This window comes from Microtus oregoni, unplaced genomic scaffold (genome assembly GCF_018167655.1).
Source record: "Microtus oregoni isolate MIOR12 unplaced genomic scaffold, Mior012 000009F_ref0000495, whole genome shotgun sequence".
Classification (NCBI taxonomy): Eukaryota; Metazoa; Chordata; class Mammalia; order Rodentia; family Cricetidae; genus Microtus; species Microtus oregoni.
In genome coordinates, this window is record NW_024543068.1 from 57491605 (window position 1) to 57507634 (window position 16030).

At 33.4% G+C, this 16030-nt stretch overlaps 2 protein-coding genes across 2 annotated transcripts; both read left to right on the forward strand.

Annotated features, from left to right (window-relative positions):
- Positions 1-3832: 3832 nt before the first annotated feature.
- Positions 3833-4777, forward strand: LOC121452438 (olfactory receptor 10AG1-like). Its single transcript, XM_041658611.1, has one exon. The coding sequence runs from the start codon at positions 3833-3835 to the stop codon at positions 4775-4777; it is 945 nt and encodes a 314-aa protein (XP_041514545.1).
- A 10296-nt stretch (positions 4778-15073) lies between these two features.
- LOC121452099 (olfactory receptor 10AG1-like) lies at positions 15074-16030 on the forward strand. The gene has a single exon (XM_041657918.1). It carries the CDS (start codon positions 15074-15076, stop codon positions 16028-16030), a length of 957 nt encoding a protein of 318 aa, XP_041513852.1.

Consider the following 16030-nt stretch of genomic DNA (forward strand, 5'->3'; position numbering starts at 1 on the left):
TTCTTACTCTTCCTTGGTGTCACTGACACAGTGGTCCATATATGGAGCCCTACAGGCACAAGTATAAAGCACTACCACACATTAGAACACATTCACAGATACCCATGGCAATTTCTGATTCTCTCAGTATTCAGTTATTGTTGATCTTGTTCTTTTTAAGACAGGTTTTCTCTGTGTAGCAGCCCTTGCTGCCCTGAAACTTAGTCTGCAGATCAGGCTGGCTTGGAACTCAGAGATCCACCTGCTTCTGCCTCCCAAGTGAAACGATTAAAGGGGTGTAAATCCACTGTTTGGCAATATTCATTTTTCTTAATAATCACAAAACTGAAAAACAAAGCAGAATGTGCTAAAAGGAATAATCTTAATTTTACTTTTCTCATTTTATTTATATATTCTTATGCTTCACTTTTAATGGAAAGACAAAAGTTTTCCTCTGTTAGAAGGTAGCATGGGGAACGTACATATCCCCAGAGACAGAGATTATTTCCTATTTAAGCAGCACTATGTACTTCACGATACAATACAGGCTTGAAAGTGTTATGCCATTAAACACAAAGAAGTTTTTAAGCTTTAAATCCCAGGTCTACCTATAATTTTCTTTTACTAACCAATAAAGGTAAGATTCCTATTTAACTTAGTTCTACAAACATAAGCTCAACTACATTTGGCTCATATCAAATATACGTGGAATTTGTCTCCCTTTTTAAATACCACAATGGCAGAGAATTCAGCAATGTAATTTAAAAGAATTTTGTATCTAATTCTTTATATTTCAAATGTTGTTTTGCATTTTTAGCTTTCCTAACATTTTATGATACTGATCAAAGAACAAAATATAAAATATGCTTTATTATAAAAGGCAATATATCAAAATTATCGCTACAGACAGCATCTTATGTGCTCATTTATATCAGTATGTTAGTCTGTTTTATCCAATTAAAGATATTAATTATCTTTTATGAAACTTTTATTTAGGCAGTTTATATATTTATTTATTTAATATGAATTAGTAGGAGATCATAGTTCATAAAATAATTGTACATTCTAAAATGATCAATAAGCACCATTAAAATATATCTACAAACAACTACAAAGTTTTCTAGGACTTAATAATTAAATCCTGTAAGTTAACATGAAAATATTATATCATTATTAAATTTTCATGTGTCTTTAGTGATTTCTGCTAAGAAAATCCTTTCTGAATTTCTAATATTGTACCTGCCTTTCCAACCTTATCTCCTTTTTTATAAATTTGATCAGAGACGTTTATACCCTGTATAACAGTAGAGTAACTGTAGGGAAGGCAATCAGTCTTTCAAAGAAGATGACAAATAAATATGCATAAAATAATTGAATAAAACAAAAGTGTTTACATTTACAAAATACGAGGGGTTTTACTGTATTAACTGTGTTTCCTGAAAGTGTTCAAGAGTAAAACAATCACTATAATTGCAAAGATTCTAGAGAACAAGTCTTACAGGCACTGGGAACTCAGGGAATAATACGATAGCCAAGTGCTTGCCCAAAATAAGTCCAGAGCTGCAACTGCACTATAAATGAAAAACCAGCTAAGTGCTATTTGGGTAGATTAGTGTAGTTCCAACATCTTTTTCATATGTGGTTCTAAATAGTCATTACTATAATGAGAATAAAACTATGGAAAGTTTGCAAATGAAAATATGTTCCCTCACCAAATCAGAAAGCAAAACAAAATTAATGAAAAGATTTTCTGTAGCTATGGAAGAAGTAAAACCCTTTCTAACTTTTTTTAATACTTTGAAAACACTAGTAGATCCTAATTTCAAAATCTATTACATCGGGACTTTTGTATTGGTACATTTTCAGTCTTCTGTGATAAAGTTTTTGAGAGACATCCAAGATGTATCTATTATCCAAGCAAATATAGCATACATAATGCTTATAAATCTATGATAAAATAATTTAAACAAACTTTTTTATTTTCTTTTTTTAGTTGTCTCTATAACTAATACAGTGAACTTAATAAAAGAAAAAAGTTTAAATAATTCATAATTTATATTTAAAATATAGCCTCAGACTGTAGTTTTGTCCTTGGAATCATAGGTTTTTAATGCTAGGCTTTACTGGCAGTTCCCATTCATTGCATATATTCACTTACAGTATTTTCAGAATATAATATTAAATTATTATTGAAGTCTCTATATTTTGTTGAAAGTTTTTATAATTTTATTAAGGAATACTTATTTTGTGGTATTTTATATTCCATATGAAAATTAAAAGTGCAAAAAATTATTTTTAACATTTGATCATCTTAAAAGCTACTGACGTGCCTCATTTTCATTTGGCATCAATATTTTTTTTTTTTTTAGTTTTTCGAGACAGGGTTTCTCTGTACCTTTGGAGAACTCACAGAGATCTGCCTGCCTCTGCCTCCCGAGTGCTGGGATTAAAGGCGTGAGCCACCACCGCCCGGCTTGGCATCAATATTTTGAGTGTGAATTCTTGAATATCAGTCATTCGCATTCCTTAAATCATGGGTTGAGGTCAGTCACCTTTCTGATGCCAGTTTGTCCCTTTGTTTTTAGATAAATAAAAATATGTCAATCAGGTCAATAAATATTGAAAAGAATGTCATAATTGAGAGATCCTGTAAGAGTAAAAACCACGAATTCATGTACTTACATCTGATAACTACAGAGTCAAGGAAATCATGGAGAAAAGCATATCTGCAAGCTAAGGAAGACAAATACACTAGTCAGAGTAGAGTTTTGAAAATTAGAGGAATGGGAAGGAAAGGGAAATGTTTGGCACAGGAGTATATTAATCTCAAATAAGGCAGTGGTTTTATTGATATCATTTAGAAGAAAATTTAAAGGTTATCCATTTTCAAATAATTCATAGATATTTTAAGAATAAAATAAAATTTAATAATTAGAGGTCTAGAGATAGAGAATAATAAAAGAACATGATGGAAAAGAACATTCCAAGGTGATCATGTCTGTTTCCACACAAATCTATTCAATGAAGTAGATTGAGTAGAACAGAGTTTCTAGACAAGGTCGGGATCTTTGGGAGGATGGGATTAACTAGAAAATGCTCAGAACGAGTTGCTGTAATGCTGCTTTCCTGCTGTAGAGTTATACACAGTAGAGGAATGTACGATCTACTTAGATCTACTTCTGTACCAAAGACACTAGTGAGACTACTTCAAACTCTCAAATTCCCTGGATAAGAAAATGATCTGACAGTCTTCACTACATCTTGAGTTTCTATTTGAATGTCATGTAAATATGAAAATGTGACTAACATTTATGACTTCCAATTTCAAAAATCTTATACTGAACCAAAAACTCAAAATAGTAATAAGGGCAACACCATCTAATATTGCTGTTGCAGTTAACTAATTTCAGATTAAAATGATCCAGAAATGGAACTATTACTGAAAAATACTTTAAGTGTCTTTCAGTATATTTAGTCATATATTAAAATGGCTCTTGAAATACTGATCATACAACAGCAATATCAGTAGAAATTTATAATCAGAAAACATATTGATTATTAAAATAAATATAAGCAGAAACTGCATTTTCAGCTAAGAGAACAAAATTAACATATCATGGCTTACCATCCGAACCCAACAAAATAACAGAACAAAAATATATTATTATTTTGTATGACTTCAAGCAAAAAAAAAATACCTAATCTTCTTTAAAACTTTGGAGCATATACAAATCATACTTATTCTTCATGGAAAGTGGTAAGTTTAGAATTGTGTTACCATTGCTTTAAAAGTGACAAAAAGAATCCATGGGCAAGGAAATATTTTGTGTTTTTCCTTAAATCATCTACATAGATGAAATACACAGAAATCAGGGAAGAGCACAACACTTCTACTGTGACACAGTTTCTCCTCCTGGGATTCTCTGACCTTCCAAACCTCCAAGGGTTTCTATTTGGCGTGTTCTCCATAATGTACTTGATTATCTTGATTGGAAACAGCTTCATAATTGTGATTACTAGAATTGATCCTGCACTACAGAAGCCCATGTATTTTTTTCTGGCAAATTTTTCTTCCCTGGAAATCTGTTATGTATCAGTAACTCTGCCGAGGATTTTGTTTAACATTGCTACTCAAGAGAGAAGCATTTCTGTGCTGAGCTGTGCCACACAAATGTGTTTCTTCCTTATGCTTGGAGCCACAGAATGCTTTCTCCTGGCTGTGATGTCCTATGACCGCTATGTGGCCATCTGCAATCCTCTGAACTATCAACTCATCATGAACCCAACAAAATGCACTCAGCTGGCGGCAGGCTCCTGGCTCGGCGGCATCCCAGTCCAAATAGGACAAACCTGTCAGATATTTTCCCTGAATTTTTGCAATTCTAATCAAATCAACCACTTCTTCTGTGACTTACCTCCCATTCTTAAACTGGCCTGTGGGGATACTTCAGTGAATGAGCTTTCTGTCTATTTAGTGGCTATGCTGTTTGTTGCCTTCCCTTTTATGTTGATACTTGCCTCTTATACCAAAATCATTGCCACTATTCTGAGATTGCCAACAGCCACAGGAAGGGCAAAAGCCTTCTCCACTTGTTCTTCTCATTTGCTTGTAGTGTTTTTATTTTTTGGATCCGCTACTGTTACCTACTTGAGACCAAAGTCCACTCATTCTCCAGGAATTGACAAACTACTCTCTCTATTCTACACCATTGTGACTCCCATGTTCAACCCCCTGATATACAGCCTCAGAAATAAGGATGTGATTGCTGCAATGAGAAAACTGTTACTTATAAAATAGAACCTAGAGCTTTGGAATAAATGTTTAATTGCTTCTTAAATAATTACTTAAGAAATTGGTTAAATTTTATTCATTTCTTCAAAATACTTTATTTCTCAGAAGTGCTTTTGTCATTTTGAATAATAGTTTGATTTATATTCTGTTTTGAACTATCTTCTACATATTAATCTGTCAACATTTAACAAAATATAAAAAGAACATGGTATTTTAATGTGAATGTACAATGTAAATTATATATTCTATTGTAAAATTTTGAACATAATACATGTTTTAGAAATATGTTATAACTGAACAGAAAGATTATATACCTAATTTAATATATTATTATCCAATGTTTTGATATTTTCCCATTCAGCTTTCAACAGACTTACCAATTGTCTTTAATAACAATATTTGTTAAATAAACTGTTGTATGAATTAAATAGATATTTACTATTAGTATTCTGTGTCTAAGAGCTCTGACAACCTCTGGATATGCCACATCTTACACATGAAATAACTTTTCAATCTATTAAGAATATATAGAGAGTTCAGTAATCTCTATTATAAAAGCTATTTTTTGTTCCCATGTGCTTTTGGACAGTGCACAAAGATCTTGATAATATATTTATCATATTTAACTTCTAAAGTTCTATCCAACTTTCTGACATTTTAATAATCATGGTTTTCAATGACGTTCACAGTAAGAAACCCTGAAATCTAGTATGTGAAAAATAAAGGAGAGTAGTAAAAGGCATGTGCTAACATGGCTTACTGGGTAAAAGAACTTTCTTTGCAATATATATCCTGAGTTTCAATACCCGTCACCTAGTTAAATATATGGGAGAGTCATAGATATTCCTGTACTGTGGGGAACAGATAAGATCATGTCTGAGCCTTGTTTGTGGTCAGTCTATTTCCAATTATATAAAAGGAGAAAATAGTGTGGAGAGCTATACAGAAGGACACTAAACATTCTCCTCTAGCCTCAGTGAGAAGACAGTCATGCACTATGATAAGCATGATTCAACACTTCACATATGCAAGCACATATAAGCACACTCATTTTGTTGTGACTTCTGCCAGTCTTCTAGCTAACACGGGTCCATACATTCCAGGGTAGGAGCTTGAGGATTAAAATTATTAGGCAAAAGGAACAAAGATAGAGGAGAAATAAGAGACAGACAGGATAACATTGGGAGGGACATCCAGTATATATTGAAAGATGCCCACATTTAATATCCATTTGGTTAAATATCATGACCTCAAAGGATAGGAATAAGTAAAAAAAATGCATTAACATGATACAAGGAAATGAACAGACTGGCTGAAGAATTACAGGCTACATTCTCAGTTAAACATTCTGTTGCCAGAATAAGACAAGTAACACTCACACCCTAGACCAAAACATTCTGTAGGCAAACAAGTCCCTGCTTGGAATCCATAGTTATCTCCCTAAGAGAGTAGGAACCTAGTTGGGCTCTTAGCTTTTTGCTTAAGGTAGAAACCTGTCTATTTCCTAATGCCTGAAATACCAGGGCTGGATATTAGCCACATCTGTTGACAACAACCTTGAAGTAACAGAAGTTCCAACTCTCTGACCTTGAGTCAAGATAGAATGAATCCATACCTATGGGCCCTGTCAATGAATTCACATAGAAGTATACACACACACACACACACACACACTAGAACACACATACATACCTCAAAGTCATAATGTTTTAGGTTTTGATGTTCTGTTGTTCAATATTTATAGATATCCTGAGGTACTTAAGAGTCATTGAAAACAGGTGGGGACTTCTTAAACCCATTTATTAATATAAAAACATTAGAATTTGAGAAATAAATGTCTAATTTCATCTGAAATATATTGCCTTATGTGACATCAGTGGACAGTTCATTAAAGTTTGAAATAGATCAAATAATGAACAATGAACTAAAACTGTTTTCCTAGAATATATTGTAAACTTTTTGAAGTCTTTTTCATGAAATATGTGAGGAAAACTTTTACTTGTCAAATGGCAAACATTGCTTGTTTATAAATCATAACACAAGCATCCTAATTAACTATCCTCCTATTTAAACTAGAAAAATAAAAGAAGTGCATCTCACAAACAGGCAAATACAAATAAGCAGGTAAACTGATTTAAGTTACCATTTTTGATTAGACAAACTTATTAAGAAATAGATTATTAGGGTAGACACCATTATTATTGAACTAACCAACAGTCTTTGGAAAAAAACTGTGACTTCACTCCTTCCTCCAATAGGATGAGACTATATCACTGAGGGTATACATGATTATATGTGATAGATTCCCACAGGCAGCTCTAATGATATCTATAATTTCACTCAGAGAGACAAGTGCTTCCACCACGATTCTCACTGAGTACAGATAAAACAATACACAAAGTTCACCAAAGGCTTTGACTTTAAAGGGTCAAATATGTGAAAACCATCATAAACATAAATGATATCCAGAAACTCTGTATTAAAAACACAAATAACCTAATAAAATATATATGAGTAGATGTTTCTAGGACATTAAGATACCTGATAGACAGATGAAAAATTCTTCAATACTTATTCACTAAGGAAACCCAAATAAAAATATCATACACATTAATGTTTTCTAATGTAAAATAACTAAAATGAAAGATAATTGATGGAATTTGAGGGAAATTATTTTTTGAGTATTTGTGACAATAATATAAATTACAAAGTCTATTATATAAGGATAAATGTGAGTTTCTCAAATCATGAAAATAAGAATATCATGTTTTATCACATGTATCATTTTGCAACAAGTTATGTCTCCTACAGAAATCCAAGAAGTGTTCTGAGTAAATGCCTGAACAATTGTTTCCATGTCAGCAAAATCCATAATAGCCAAAGTGTTTCAGAAATCTAATTACCAATAGCAACTAAACAGATAGCGTTATGTTGCGCCAGGTAGAATGAAACTATTACCTGGAAGAAAGTCTTCTCATTTGTGACAACATAGAAAATGTGAGGGATGTTGACTTATGTGATATAAGCAAGACATAAAATATGAAAAACCTAAGTAGAATGATGCAGAAAGTCAAACATAGGCATTGATAGTACAATGAAGGTCATAAGCAGTTGGAGTAGAGAAGTTTAGTCAAAGGGTTGGCAAGAAACACTGAAGCAGAAGACTTTATTGGCCTTCAGGATGAATTACAGAAACTAAAGATGACATCACTTTATTTTCATATAAGTAGGAAAACATCTTTTTTAATATTTATCATTAATTGAAAAATTTAGATATGAATAAATTAGCAATTGTTCAGAAATAAATGTTAGATGAGTTCATGATTTTACATCCTAAGAAGACCATAAATAAATTAACATCAATTTTTTATAGTTTGAATAATAAATAACAATTTCTTTCCTCAAAGGTTATTCAGTTGTCTAAATCATTTTGTTTTAATATCCACAGTTTAAGAATTTGTCTTACCATTTTTAAAATAATTATTTATGTTTGTTTGATTTTGCAAGATATTATATTCTCTACCTCAAAAATGTCTCTCTGTTCATTCATCTAAGGGCTTAGGAATCCCTTCACATCAGCTAACTTTTGAATGTGTACCTAAAACATTTATTCCTGGTTGGTAATACAATTTCATCCTGAGCTCGGCCACAATAGGTCCTGCATGAAGTATCATTACTAGCTCCTCCTACCTTTCTATGACTATTTTAGTGTCTTCTCAATGAGTAATGAACTTTACCAAATATCATTTGCTCTCATAGTACAATAAGAGACAATCTGATCAAGAATGATTTTCTAAGGACCATCAAAATGATTAAAAGTCACTATTTAGTGAATAGCATGTATATGTGTTGTAGAGACCTAACAAATTCATCACCCGTGAATATATTCTTTAAAATAACTTTTATTTAGTTTTTCTCAATATATTTACACCATATTGTTTTCTCACTCATTGAAGATCCCTAAAGTTTCTAAATATTAGGAGCAATTGTCACTCTAAGGCCTGAAGTTTAGTATATATGGACTCCTATCAAAAGGATTTTCTATTAATACAACTTGACTTCATATAGATTCTAATTAGTCCTATTAAAGTACATCTTCTTTGTTAAAACTATCACACAGGCAACCCTGTGCATACCAGGGCACAGAACCTATTATAGTATACTGGCTGGAGACAAAATACATGCTTACAAACAGTTTACTGTCAATTACAGCTGCACATAATATTCTCATAATAGACAATATCACAGCCATACATTTTACAAAATTAGGTAATTATTATTTAGGTGACAATTTTGTATTATTTCTCACAGTGTTGCTCAATAACTGTCCATATCTAGGAAACAAACCACACCATACTTTTAATTCCAGTGGGTGCCCAATTTACATGTCAAATTGTATTAAGCATTATCTAGGAAGAAAATAAAACTTTCAAATAATCAAACACCAAAGAGGTCCTCTGGTGTGTAAATTTAGATCCATAAAGAGAATTCTCATGGGAACAGAGCTGCTTTTATTCGAGGAGAACTTTATGGTTGTCAGAAACAGACTTTCTTTACAGGAAACTCTAAAGCTTTAATGACACAAGTGTTTCCACTTGATATAAATGAGATAACGAAATCATGGTGATAAAAAGTCAAAATTAATGTCCATGAAAAGGTAACTATTACTTATCTTATTTTGATATTCATTGTATTTCAATATGATTTATTTCAAAATTTGTGTATATTTTTAGAAATAATTTAAATTTAATGTATTTTATCAAATAAATACAATTAATATTATAATTGTTATACTAAGCACAGGTGTTGAACCATATCAGAAAAAGAGAACTTTGCACCATTGATAACTTTGATAAACATAAAGCTTATATAGGAAACTTTATTTTGAAGCAACACATTTTAACAAATTAACAACAAAAATGCATATTTCTTTTTTAGGTCTTAATCATATTTTCATAGGAAGTTTGTTAACTTATAGAATAGATTTATAAATCTGAGAAATACAAAGAATAATTGATTTTACCTATTTGATAATCATAATGAAATCATGAAAATCAGGATTTTATAAAATAAAAAAAGTATTTTAGCTTCAATGTAGTTAAAGTCTTGAAAGGAATTATAATATGTATGCCTAGCAAATGCACTCTGAAAAGTTTATGAATCTTCTGACCTTCGAATGACTGAGATTACTGTTACAACTTCTTTTAAGTCTTCATTTATTCAGACAAAAGAGACTTATAAAAGAAATACCCTAGAATCAATTTTATTACTGCAATCTTATTATAAATTAAACATTTGCTAAACAATAAATATTATTTGAGTACAGGTCACTGAGTAAATTCCACCTATTTATAGCTTAATCTCCTTGAGAGCAGAAGACACAGCCATGTCCAGAATGTAATTTAGTAACTAGATTTAGTATTGTATAACTTTAAATTGTAATGTAAGTAGGTCAGGAAATATTTGTTAGGAGTAGCCATATTAATCATTGCCACTTGAAAACATGGTATGGGAATAGCTTATTGTTCTTTTTCTCTGTATTATCAGCTTCTTATAATTGAGAATGAGAATTTCCTTTAAAGAGAATCTGTTTAATTCAAAGCTGAGCTGCATAATGAGCATCAGATGGAACTGAGAACAATCAAATAAAAAATATAGATGACTGAAGAAGTGAATTATTTTCCTCTTACCTTTTTTAGGATCAGTCAAAGTTCATACCAAAGCATAAAGAAAACCACAAAAGGCCCTCATGTGGAATCCTGATAATGGAACCCTATTAAAGAGAAGTGAAAGAAAGGCAAAAGGTAAAAACAGACCCATGACTGTATCACCGTCAGACACACTTTAAAGGTTTCATTAAAATCTTATTATTGTAGGAAAATGACACTCATTTCAAAAAAAATATTCAAACAAAGGGAGAGATTCAAAGATTGTCTTTTTGATGAGATTGTGATTAAAATATTTGGAATAAAACAATTAAAAATGTAGAAGAATTAAATGTGGTATTTGAAAAGTAGTATAAATAATATTTGTAGAATAAAGAATGACATGACTGTGTCAAGTGGTTTTTACTTTTTGTCTATAGTAACTTATGTGAGTCACACAATAATCCTAAGAGTTTTATAACCCTTATGTCATTGGATAGCTCAATGTATTGTGGCCAAATGTAATTATATATTATGTAATATATGTTACACAATCAAAAAAAAGTGGAATAAAATTTCAGCTACAACACATATTATATACTAATGATTCTGCTACTACAGCTTTAGTCCTAGACAATGTCCAAATCATAGTTTTGCAGAGTCAAAGACCATCTAAGATGGAATTTCCTAGAAAATGTCTTCTTTGCCATTGTAAAAGTAGAAAATTAGCACCTACAATAAATGATGACCCCTTTGTGGCTGCATGAAAATATTCTCTTTGACCATACAAAAGACCTAACTCTCAAGCAAGAAGATTTGAATAAAAATTATTTTCAGCAAGCTAAATAAATAAGATCATCAATGAGGTTTAAGTAAGTAGTGTGATGAATTCCTGGAATATAATAGTTCACTAATATAAAATATCTAGATATTTATCTAAGTAGAGAAAAATAGCAAATAGTCTCTTTGAGTTAATAAGCAATAATTTCTACTCTTACATATAAAATTGGTCAAGGAGGGTTTTATTATTTCACCTACAAGAAACAGAAAAGCTAAAAATGAAATTAAAGTCTGGTGAAGGAAGTTTACTATGAAGAGAAATCATAAAACATTATTGAAGTTTACCAGATTTTAGGATCACTATAAATCCTTCTATAAAGTGAATTTTAAAATGTTTATCTGAATATTTTGCTTGGGGATCTTTAAAATTGTGATGGTGTACAGAGCGTTTAACCAGACAGTCCATGACTTTGCTTCATGTGACTCCAGGCTCTAAACCTGGGCCCTCTACACTTCGCACCGACTTTCCTACCTTCATCCTGCTAAGATATGTGTTATAAGCATAATTAAGTGAATGATCTTCTAAAATCACTACTTACTATAATTCAAAGTTATGCTTCTTTTAACCGTGATGTGTCAAATGTTTTTTTTCTTTTTTTTTCTTTTTTTATTGAGAAAAGGAGAAAAAAAAACAAGTTTCCACCTCCTCCCAGCCTCCCATTTCCCTCCCCCTCCTCCCCCTCCTCCGCCCCCTCCTCCCACCCTTCTCCCCCTCCCCCCACTCCTTTCCCCCTCCCTCTCCAGTCCAAAGAGCAGTCAGGGTTTTCTGCCCTGTGGTAAGACCTAGGACCTCCCACCTCCGTCCATATCTAGGAAGGTGAACATCCAAACTGGCTGGGCTCCCACAAAGCCATCACATTACGTAGGATCAAACCCCCGTGCCATTGTCCTTTGCGTCTCATCAGCCCTCATTGTTCGCCATGTTCAGAGAGTCCAGTTTTATCCCATGCTTTTTCAGTCACAGTCCAGCCGGTCTTGGTGAGCTCTCAATAGATCAGCTCCACTGTCTCAGTGGGTGGGTGCATCCCTCGTGGTCCTGACTTCTTTGCTCATGTTCTCCCTCCTTCTGCTCCTCATTGGGACTTTGGGAGCTCAGTCAAGTGCTCCAGTGTGGGTCTCTGTCTCTATCTCCATCCATCACCAGATGAAGGTTCTATGATGATATGCAAGATATTCATCAGTATTGCTCAAGGATAGGGTCATTTCAGGTTCCCTATTCTCAACTGCCCAAGGAACTAACTGGGGACCTCAGCTTGGGCACCTGGGAGCCCCTCTAGGGTCAGGTCTCTTGCCAACCCTAAAGTGGTTCCCTTAACTAAGAATTGTGGTCCCGTGCTCCCCTGTCCAACCTTCCTTTATCCCAATCCTCCTGCTTTCCCAAGGCCCGACCTCCTTCCCTTCTAACTTTTCTCTCCCCATCTAACCTTACCCCCAACCCACCCCACCCCAAGATCCCAATTTTCTCCCCGGCAATTTTGTCTACTTCCCTTAGCCAAGAGGATAACTATATGTTTTTCCTTGGGTTCCCCTTCTTACTTAGCTTCTTTAGATTCACCTATTGTAGACTCCGTGACCCTTATTTATGGTTAGAAACCAATTATGAGTGAGTACATCCCATGTTCATCTTTTTGGGTCTGGGATACCTCACTCAGGATAGTGTTTTCTATTTCCATCCATTTGCATGCAAAATTCGAGAAGTCATTGTTTTTTACCGCAGCGTAGTACTCTAGCGTGTATATATTCCATACTTTCTTCATCCATTCTTCCATTGAAGGGCATCTAGGTTGTTTCCATGTTCTGGCTATTACAAATAATACTGCTATGAACATAGTTGAACAAATGCTTTTGTCATATGATAGGGCATCTCTTGGCTATATTTCCAAGAGTGGTATTGCTGGGTCCAGGGGTAGGTTGATCCCGAATTTCCTAAGAAACCGAAACACTGACTTCCATAGTGGTTGCACAAGATTGCATTCCCACCAGCAATGGATGAGGGTACCCGTTCCTCCACAGCCTCTCCAGCAAAGGTTATCCTTGGTGTTTTTGACTTTAGCCATTCTCACAGGTGTAAGATGATATCTCAAAGTTGTTTTGATTTGCATTTCCCTGATTGCTAAGGAAGTTGAGCATGACCTTAAGTGTCTTTTGGCCATTTGAACTTCTTCTGTTGAGAAGTCTCTGTTCAGATCAGTGCCCCATTTTTTAATTGGGTTAATTAGCATTTTAAAGTCTAGTTTCTTGAGTTCTCTATATATTTTGGAGATGTGTCAAATGTTTATGGCATGATTGATACATTGCTTGTCATTATAAAGTGAAAAATGAGGTAAATATGTACAAATTAAGTCATAAAATGAAAGCAATCTTTGAAATAAATAGCAGTAATCAAACTAACTAAAAGGGAGAACATTGAAACTTTTAATTGTAGACTATTAAAATAAAATGTTTGAAGAAGTAAATAAATAATAATATGTTTAAGGCATTGGTGTGTACAATTTTATATTTGTCCATATTTTTATGGATGTTAGCTCTTGTTTTCATTAGGGATATTCTGATTATGGTTTCCTGTCCCTGAAGTTTCTCCCAAAAACATACACATTCCTTTTTTTATATGATTAGAGAACAACAGACCTCTAGCACATAATAAGAAAATAAAATATGAAAAATAAAAACAAACTGGAATAGAATAAAACAAACAACCAGAAAAAAAGAGTAAAAGAAAAACATAAGAAAAACATATCATACAAACACATATATTCTCACACACAGAAATTCCACAAAACACAAAACCAGAATCCAAAATACATTTAAAGATTTGTAAGGTTTACAAAAAGAAAAAAAAGAAAAAGGAGAGACAAACCATTAAAAAGCAAATAACCTCCCAAAATATCACTGGGTTAGTTTTGTGTTGTCCATGTACTGTTGGGCATGAGGTTTGGTATTAAGAGTGGCTTGTATGCCCTGAGTTCTGCATTGGAGAAAACTAATTTTTCTTTTCCAGTGGCTATCTATTGGAGATACAATGTGGTTTGAGAGGAAACAGAAAGACAATTATCACATGTACTCACTTATAAATGGTTTTATAACATAAAGCAAAAAAGCCAGTCCACAAATAACAATCTCAGAGAACCTAGACAACAATTCAAACCCTAAGAGAGACATACATAAAACAATTTTATTTTATATTTATAGTAAATATTTTAAAAGTTATGAAAATATCAATGATATTTTGTTTTAGAAATCTAACAAAATTCATAAGAATAGAAAACCATTTTCATTCTAATGTTTTTTAGTTCCACATTATATGTATAAATTCTTTGATAGGTTATATACATCTCAAATCATCCAGCCTAAGCTGAAGTTACAGAGAGTTTTGAGCTGCTAACTTGGTTCAGGTAATCAAACCAGAGTAGTTATAAGGAAAAAACAGTGTTTATAACTGCTCAGCTCACACTCCAGCCCACTTCTCAGAATATATACTAATGCTATCAGAGACAATGTAAATGTATCTGTTAGTGTATTTATCAGAAATAGCTTCCAATAATGTTGAGGTCTCTGCTATGTTTAGATCATAGTTTAGTATACCCTGAATTATGGACCTAGGCAGTCTAACATTAAGTTTTAAAGAAATTTTAATATACAGCAATAATGAAAAAGTTATAATATGCTAAAACTAAAATTATGAGCAAAAGTTCCTTTACGGTAGACACTATTGATCAGATAATAAAGATCAATCTGGGTGAATTTATATTAAGATAAAAGCCTTTTTTTTCCCCCAATGGGAAAGTAAACAGCCATGTTGCCTGAATCTACTTCACAGATGAACCACCATCAAAAACCACAAGGAGAAAATCTAACCAATCTGAAGGAATTTGTTCTTCTGGGATTCTCAGATGTTCCTCATCTCCAGTGGTTTCTGTTTGGACTGCTTATTGTCATGTATTCCTTTATCCTACTGGGCAACGGCACCATTGTGCTCATCACAAGGCTGGACTCTGCTCTTCAGACACCCATGTATTTTTTCCTTGGCAACTTTTCGTTTTTAGAGATATGTTATGTATCAATTAGTCTCCCCAGAATGGTCTACAACCTTGGGACCCAGAGAAGAAGCATCTCTTTCATTGCCTGTGCTACACAAATGTGCTGCACTCTTATCCTGGGGGCTGCAGAGTGCTTCCTGCTGGCTGTCATGGCCTATGACCGTTACGTGGCCATCTGCAAACCTCTGCACTATCCTCTACTCATGAACCAGAGAGTGTGTTCTCAGCTGGTGATTGGCTCCTGGGTCAGTGGAATTCCAGCACAGATAGGGCAGACATCACAGATTTTTTCTCTTTCGTTTTGTGGTTCCAATCAAATCAACCACTTCTTCTGTGACTTGCCCCCAGTACTTCACCTGGCCTGTGGGGACATCTTTGTGAATGAGATGATGGTTTTCCTAGGTGCTCTGTTATTTGGTGTGGTTCCATTCCTGTTAATAATCTTTTCCTATAGTAAAATCATCTCTACAGTGCTGAAGTTGCCATCAGCCACCAGTCAGGCCAAAGCCTTCTCCACCTGTTCATCTCATCTTGCAGTTGTGATGTTATTTTTTGGATCAGGTATGGTTACATATTTTAGATCTAATACTAGTCATTCGGGTGGAACTGACAAAGTGCTTTCTCTTTTCTATACTGTTGTGACTCCCATGTTTAATCCCATTATATACAGTCTAAGAAACAAGGATGTCAAAGTAGCATTGAGAAAATTCTTTTACAGACAATTTGCTAAAATATAA

Coding starts and splice junctions, on each gene's coding strand:
- LOC121452099 (XM_041657918.1), top strand. CDS start 15,074: ATGAACCACCATCAAAAACCACAAGGAGAAAATCTAACCAATCTGAAG.
- LOC121452438 (XM_041658611.1), top strand. CDS start 3,833: ATGAAATACACAGAAATCAGGGAAGAGCACAACACTTCTACTGTGACA.